This window comes from Portunus trituberculatus, chromosome 27 (assembly GCF_017591435.1).
Source record: "Portunus trituberculatus isolate SZX2019 chromosome 27, ASM1759143v1, whole genome shotgun sequence".
In the NCBI taxonomy this organism is placed as follows: Eukaryota; Metazoa; Arthropoda; class Malacostraca; order Decapoda; family Portunidae; genus Portunus; species Portunus trituberculatus.
In genome coordinates, this window is record NC_059281.1 from 11,859,902 (window position 1) to 11,868,224 (window position 8,323).

The 8,323-nt window shown below is 44.8% G+C and overlaps 1 protein-coding gene across 3 annotated transcripts in view; it reads left to right on the forward strand.

Annotated features, from left to right (window-relative positions):
- Positions 1-7,594, forward strand: part of LOC123509877 (tachykinin-like peptides receptor 99D) — a 118,545-nt gene extending 110,951 nt beyond the window's left edge. The window contains exons 6-8 of one of the 3 annotated variants that reach the window (XR_006676312.1): positions 2,277-2,422; positions 4,946-5,033; positions 6,077-6,215. Coding sequence is in view for 2 of the 3 variants with exons in the window: in XM_045264472.1 (XP_045120407.1) it covers positions 2,277-2,422; positions 6,077-6,279 (349 nt within the window). In the remaining variant the exon portion in view is untranslated. Of the gene's footprint in view, positions 1-125; positions 210-2,276; positions 2,423-4,945; positions 5,034-6,076 lie in introns of those variants that run through there. The other 2 variants (XM_045264472.1, XM_045264473.1) reach the window with 2 other exon arrangements.
- Positions 7,595-8,323: the final 729 nt, after the last annotated feature.

Sequence of the window (8,323 nt, forward strand, 5' to 3'; positions counted from 1 at the left end):
TCTCTCTCATTTTTTTTTTGGCTGTGATTATCTTCTTCCCCTGTTTCTTCTCCCATCACTAGCTCTTCTCTCTTCCTTCCTTTTCTCCTTTTCTATTAATTTTCCCCTTCTCTCTTCCCCTGCAGATTTCGTAATGGGTTCAAGAGGGTGTTTTCTCTGTGTCTGCGAGGGTTGCGATACGACTGATCCTAACACTTCCTCCCCTCTCTGTATGTATGGCTCGAGTCCGCGTCCTTTCTTGTTCCCTTCATTTAATATCTGTTCTGTGGTTTTTCTCCTTACCCCCAGATTTTCTTCCTTCCTTCCCTCCCTCCCTTCCTTTTTTTTTTTTTTTATCTTGTTTTGTGGTTTCTTCTCCTTACCCCAGACTCTTTTTCCTTCCTTCCTTCCTTCCTTCCCTCCCTTCTTTTTTTCTATCTTGTTTTCTTTTTTCTTCATTCATTTTGCTCTCCAGTTCCATTTATGCAGTGGATCTTTTTTTTTTTTTTTTTCCTTTCTTTATCTATTTTTTCTATCTATATCTTCTTCCATGGCTTCTTTTTCTCCTTCTTTTACGTTTCATTCCAATCTTCAAACGTACATTTTCCTTTTCTGCTGCCATGTCAAACTCACCCTCAAAGACAGCAAACATACAGAGAAGCACGAGACACGCAGCCACGACTTAAATGAACCATGAATAAATCAAAAGTAATAACTAATAAACAAGAACTATCTACCAAACATAAGCCACCCTCACGAGCGCCACCACCAACAGAAACAACGAAGAGCAACGACAAGCAATGGAGAAATGCATACGGGAATAACCAAACCGTGGAAAAGGAACGACAGACTAACCCAACCACAGAACTAAGAGCAAAAATAAGGCGACTTTTAGGTGCGAAATGCGAGTCACCGCGGCGGGAGAGAGAGGCCAACATGTCTCACTTCACTGAGGGAGAACGGAGGATGAGGAGGAGGAGGAGGAGGAGGAGGAGGAGGAGGAGGAGGAAAGAATAAGGCACCATAGTGGAGGAGCTGGATGGATTTAAAGCGGTATAAATAAAAGTAAGAACGTGGAAAAGTTTGAGAAAAGTCTTTACGGTGTGGAGAAGGAAGAGGAAGAGGAGGAGGAGAAAGAGGAGGAGGAAGAAGAAGAGGAGGAGGAAGGAAGAGGAGGAGGAGGAAGAGGAGGAAGATATACAGAAATGAAGCAAAAAAAAAAACCTCTTAAAATAGAAAAAAAGTGAAAACTAAGTTAATAAACCAAATTCGTCCTTGCAAACACGTCAAAAGCCAGAAACACTTGAAAATATATTAACCCAATAAGTATCTCCTAAACAGCACTCTAATGTGTAGTGTAAAAATGTGAACAGGCAAAGGTTACTATCAACAAAGCAAATATATGATCAGATGAGTCGTAGGATAAAAAATGCATCAATCAAAGAAAATAAAGACATGAAGTGAGTGGCGAGGGTTGCGGAGACTTTTGAAAATAAACATTAGATTAAAAAAAAAAAAAGCAAAACAGTCACAGCTCGACACTTTCATCCTCTTCCTCCACTTCCTTCCACACTATTTATTTCTCATCGTACACTTCACCATCACTTCATATGCACGTTTTTGTTTTTTTTTTCTCTCTCGTTTCATAGTTTTTATTTTCATATCTCCATTTCACTTCACTCATGTATTCGTCAATTTTCGTTTTCATTTCTAAAAACCTTCATTATTCATTCACTTTGACTTCATTCCTTCACGTCACAACGGTCAATCTTCCTCCTTTCCTTTAATTTCTCCTCCTCCTCCTCCTGTTCCCTTCCTCCTCCTCGTATATCTCAGTTCCCTCCTCCCTTCCCATCTCTTCTTCTTCCTCCTCCTCCTCCTCCTCCTCCTCCTCCTCTTCCTCCTCCTACTGCTGCTGCTAAGAGTGTGGGGACGTCATGTTCGGTGTTAAGTGTTCTCTAATGGTCTCAGCGTCGCCTTCGATGTTTTCAATATTTCCATAAATCAACAACGAGCGATTATTTTCTCTATGTAATTTCATGTCACTCTCACTTCTTCTCAACACTGATATCCTCCTGCGTCATGCCTCTGTACCTTTATAGCATGGACCCAAACACGTGTAACTTTCATTATGTTACATTGTACTTCCCTTCACGTTATCCTAATGTATCCTTGGCCAGACAGACCCGCCCTCCAGTGTGCCCACCAAAGCCTGTTGATGTGCAAATCCAACTGAATTATCCAAGTCACTTCCAGGCCAGCACGTCTCATCGCCACCGCTCTCTTTGCCCCGCCAGGTTCCGCAACGGGTTCAAGAAGGTGTTCTCGGGGTGGCTGCCGTGTGTCACCTACGAGGGCGAGGCCACTGATGTGAGCCGCGTCAAGACGGCGCGCTTCTCCTGCTCTGGCTCGCCCGAGACTCACCATCGAGTGACGTGCGATGGTCAGCCCCGCCTTGTCACTAACTACCCTACCAACCCTTGTCACACCCGCCTCTTCCTTATCACAGCACATGTTCTTCTTATCACAGCAGTCTCAATTTTATCACTGTGCCGCCCTTATCGATCACAATCTTAATCCCTCCTTGCCACATTGCCAACCAGCTCTTGTCACTGCTCCTCTCCCTTACCAATGCACCCTCTTGCTCTTGTCACAGCCCAGTCCTATCATTACTCTACCCAACCGCTCCTTGTCACACCACAACTCTGTCCTTATCAGAGCTCATTCCAGTGCTCATATCTAACTATTTTATCAACAGTATCTCGTCTTCTTCACTAACTCACATAATTGTTCCCTTTTTTCTCTCTCCAGATATCACGCCTGACATGCAATTTGCTTTTTTTTTTAGTTAGTTGTTGTTGTTGTTGTTGTTGTTTTGTGTGAGAGAGAGAGAGAGAGAGAGAGAGAGAGAGAGAGAGAGAGAGAGAGAGAGAGAGAGAGAGAGAGAGAGAGAGAGAGAGAGAGAGAGAGAGAGAGAGAGAGAGATCATAAAACCTCTCTAAATTTTTCAAGATAGTCATATTTGTCTTAGGAAGTTAGTCTTTGTCATAATCCATTTAAGCCAATTCGAATAAGAGAAATTCCGGCAAAGTTTCACACAGGCTTGAAATCAAAGCGAGGCAAATGAAAAGCTCCTTGGTGTAGCAGGAAAGATGAGTGGTGAGGCGTGAGAGAGAAGGAGCATTGGGTGAGTTAAACGAAGCCACTTGGGTCTTTAGAACTAATGACTGACTCCCTCTTGATCTCAGCCATGTGAGGTGAGGACTGATACCTTAAGGTCACGTCCTTTCACCTTTGATCTTCCTCTTACTCTCAAGCTTACACCACACCCAGACAGTGAAGAGGGACACATCAGGAAGTGCCGTTTCAAAGTCAACGCTATTGACCGACAACTCAAAATACAAACACACTACTAGACGCTATACAAAATATACACGTACAACTTTTGGAAAGGTCCTTAAATATGTTATGAATAGGACGAAAAGTGTGGAAGCGACACCAATCATATACACAACCTTACTCTAAACTAAGGACCTTTCTGTAACGCCACCTGGTCACGGCACTGCAGACACACTCACCCTCACATGCTCTCATATCCCGGCCTCGCATCACAGATAATTCAATTTACAATATGTGATGTAATCTCAGAGTTCAGTGAGGACGTCCCTGCCTCATTTCAATCCAATTTCAGCTCCATTATTGTCTCCCTCTCTCATGGAGCGAGCGCACACCGTCCACCTCGCTACATCCGGGACCCCGACCTTAATAGTCTGGATTTCCATGGCGGGTTCTTCAAATGACCACGGCAGATCCGATGAATACACGGCGCAGAATGAGACACGCTTTATCAGACTGTTTACTTAGTCTTATATTTACAAGAAACATTCAAACTGACACGCCGTCTTCATCACTGTTTTTATTTTCCTGTTTAAAACACAATTTGATGCTAGAATTCACCCATCACTTTCCATTATTCTCATGTTACTATTGATACGTTCATAAAAGGATGAATAAATGTTATATCACTTAGAACTACGTACATAATAGTCCTGTAACGAATATCATAGTCTGTATCTACAAAAGACGAGGAGGTGAAGCGCTGGTAATGTAATCTATTGAGTTCTCCAGAGCAGACCGACGCTCCCCTTTATCGTGGCGCCAGCCCTCCATTGGCCAGACATTCTTTGTGCCCAACGCCAACGCGAGCCTCGTAAAGCGAACAGACTCAGCTTCTCGTAAGTGTGGTGAAACATCTAACACACTTTCAACGGGTACTGGGGATCTCCATCACCTGTCTTTCCTCACATATGACAGACACAGCGTGGTGACGATCCTTAAACGCCCACGAAGAGAATGAAAATAAAATCAAACATTAAGGAGAGAGGAAGAAAAGGACACTAAATGAAGAGTGTCTTTTTTATGTCAAGGTCTATCGCCCCTGTAGGCATACTTGAAGAGTATATGTGGGAGGGGCTGTTAAGCTTACACCCATTAGTGGCGCAGGAAACTTTATTTATAGTGGTACCCATATTAGGGCCCATATCACCACCCAAGCGCATCTTTGGTGTAACCACCTAGAATCTGGGTATCATGGTGACATGTTGGTAACTTTATACCACTCGACAAATGGTATAGCTTCAAAGTGGTATGTGGTGGGATTCGAACCTTCGCGTGGACTTCTGCCCGATCCCACGTTCACCACCTTATCCACAACGCCACCGCCTCCCTTCAGCGTAACAGGAACTCTTACACAAGTCTCTCTATCAATTTTTAACTCAATTATTCTGTCATATAAATCACACTTAACTGTTATCGTCTAAACTTTCACTGACAAACTATAGGTCAATGTTTTACTTTCTCTCCTCCCCGCAACTTGCACAGTTCAACAGAGGCGTGTCCGAAATTAAGTGGCCAGAATTTGAAACTTTTCTTTGGAATGGAAATTGACGGGCGTGTTTTCCTGCAGGGACCAGATCTTCTCGAACCTCCTTCAGTTTTGTGTGAGGTATCTGGACCACCCCAACACAACCACCTCTCCCTCCAACACCACACCCGTGAGTGACCAGCACGCAAGGATATCCACACTAACAACACTAACACTGTGTTCGATGTTTCCTCGCCTCACCTCACTCACAAGCTGCTTCCATTCATCCAGTCTTTGTAGCAACCACTGGAAGACTCTAACGTACTAGCCTGAAAAATTACCACAAATTAATATGGATTTTCTTTAACGCATCAGTAAAATAAGATTAAAGTCATTTACTAACAAGTCATTGACGAAAATAATGAATCAAACCAAGCATGCCATTTCTAACAGAGGGAGAATGTTTGCCGTGAAATCAAGCTGCGCGTTTCCACAACTGTATATAAAGCAAATATAAAATTGCCGCATAGAACACCTTAACACAATACTTTACCGTAACAACACTGACCATTATTTTATCACACTTCATCAATACCAAATATTTTAATCAATGCGACGTGTGACTGTAAGGTTGATGAGAATAAAATAAAAAAACATGAAGAAAGTGAAGTATTATGAGAGGAGAGGATGGCAGGAGAATGTATGAGAGGAATATGGAGGGAAGTAAGAACAGGAAGAAGTTTGAAGGAGGCGCCATCTGATTACAACTTCAAAAACTTCATGGTCACTCTTAAGTATCTCTTCAGAACACAAACTGAAGGACATTACAGTTTCGAGAGGAGGAGGAGGAGGAGGAGGAGGAGGAGGAGGAGGAGGAGGAGGAGGAGTGGAAACCAAAAGGATGATAATGAGAACGATCAGGAGCAGCAGCACGAGACTCTGGTACAGCGTGTTCAGTTTTGATAGGTTTATTTTTCTTGTGAAATAATGATGTCCATAATTTCTCTCTCTCTCTCTCTCTCTCTCTCTCTCTCTCTCTCTCTCTCTCTCTCTCTCTCTCTCTCTCTCTCTCTCTCTCTGTGTGTGTGTGTGTGTGTGTGTGTGTGTGTGTGTGTGTGTGTGTGTGTGTGTGTGTGTGTGTGTGTGTGTGTGTGTGTGTGTGTGTGTGTCCCTTGACTCTTAAAAATACTTACTGAACCTCTCTCTCTCTCTCTCCCTCCCTCTCTTCCCCAGGCTCCTCGCACATCTCCATGCGCAACCTCGCCTCCTCAGACCTCAGCATCAGCGGCTCGCGGCTTCCCCCAGTCAGGCTTTGCAACGGAGCCAACATACGCAGAGCGACCAACGGCGCCGACACCTCCCGGAGCTACGGGGGCACACTGGTACCGCCCAAACACACCCCGTATCCCAGCGTCACTTACCAGCAGTACGTGTGAGGGTGTGTGAGTGTGTTTTACCCACGCACCCACACCTACACATGCCCAGACTTAGAAAACTGGGTGAGAGAGGCTCCGTGCATGTAAGAAATGTTTGCGGGGCTGAGTGACGTCTTTGTGAGGCCGTTGTGCGTGTGTACGGGTATGTGGGATGAGGGGAGGTCGCTGGTTAAGGGTGGCTGTGGGTGAGAGGAGGTGAAAAAGATAGTTTCGTGGACTTGAGGGGCAGATGGAGGGTTGGAGAGAGTCCTGTGTGGCAGTAGCATGGGGAATGACGAGTGAGCGAGGCAATGCATGGGGAGTGATGAGGAGAGAGGGGGATAAGATACGCCGCCTTGGCTGCGTGTATGAGGCTGCACGTGGCAGGGTGACGTGGGGTGGGGTGAACTGATCACCACACAAACTAAGCACCTCATTTGCTACGTGTCGTGGGTGATGGAGACGTGCCGGGGAGAGATGGTGTCTGCTCCTCTCTCCTCCCATGTCTGCACCTCTCAGCATCGCTGCCTGAGAGCCACCACCCTCGCCACCTCCACCCACACACACTACTATTTAGACTAAGACACCACCGTTACTCCTTCCTTCAACCTGTCCACTCTCTCCTTCTCCCTCCCCACCCACGCCCATGATAGGAGAGAAAAGAGAAGAAAATAGTGAGGAGGAGGAAAAGGAACAAAAAGAAATAGATATTTATGATACTTACTCTTCTCCCTACAGTTATAGTATGATAAATGATAATAGCAAACTGAGTTACTTTGAAGTCAACACAGACACAGAAAGCACTCGAGACTAAGCAACAGTGTCCGTCAGTCCTAACTATGAGGTGCTCTGGGAAATGTTTCGTGGTTAGAACGTAACATGCAAACACTTGAGAAAATAAAAGAAAAAATAACAGCAAAGCAACAAGAAAAAAATAAACTCCATTTTTGTATACTGAGAGAGAGAGAGAGAGAGAGAGAGAGAGAGAGAGAGAGAGAGAGAGAGAGAGAGAGAGAGAGAGAGAGTGAGAGAGAGAGCACATGCAAATTGAGCTGAGAAATCAATCACAGCCAACCTTCCCTCTCACACTGAAGCAGAAGCAAAAGAAGCACAAGGGGACGCAGCTCGCCAGAAATATAGGTCATTATTTTTATACTGTACGTAGCCAGGCTGTTCTAAAAGAGAGGAATGGGACGAGAAGGTTCAAGCGACTCTAAGCTACCGAATTCATCACGCTTAAGATTTCTGAAAGGGAAGGGAAGGCTAACGCGCGCAGTACACACACACACACACACAAACTCTCTCTCTCTCTCTCTCTCTCTCTCTCTCTCTCTCTCTCTCTTGCAACGCGAATGTTCAGAGAGAGATAGAGAGAGAGAGAGAGAGAGAGAGAGAGAGAGAGAGAGAGAGAGAGAGAGAGAGAGAGAGAGAGAGAGAGAGAGAGAGAGAGAGAGAGAGAGAGAGAGAGAGAGAGAGAGAGAGAGGATAAAAGTGACCATGTAAAGATAAATCCAATCAATTATTACTGAGCTGCCAAAGATGCAAGAGAAAAAATAAAGAAAAAAATAATAAACCGCGATGTATAACACCACCACTATCACCACCATCATCTCCTCTTCCTCCTCCTCCTCCTCCTCCACCTCCTCCTGCTCCTCTTCGCCTCTTCCTCCTCCTCCTCTTTACACACCATCGCGACACTAGACAATACAGAACAAAGATGCTGTATAATCATAAAAAGCCTCACAACATTACTGAATAGATGTTGTCTCTGTCACTCCCTCCGTGTTGTGTCGCTTCGTTCACGCTCCCACCGAGACCACAAACACCTGCTTATGCTCTCCCACCCCAGCGCCTCCTCACCCACCCTGTAATCTCCCACCTGTTGAGAGCATTGCTTTTCTTCTCTTGCGTGGACAGAGCATAATGGTGTCTTCTCTCAATTAATGCAGAGTGAATATCTATTTTTCTATTTCACTGGCACTTCGGTTGATTTTTTTCGTTTGGTTTGGTTTGTACGCGTTCCGGTGGGTGGTACAGGGAAGGTCATGGATAAAGAGGACTCGGT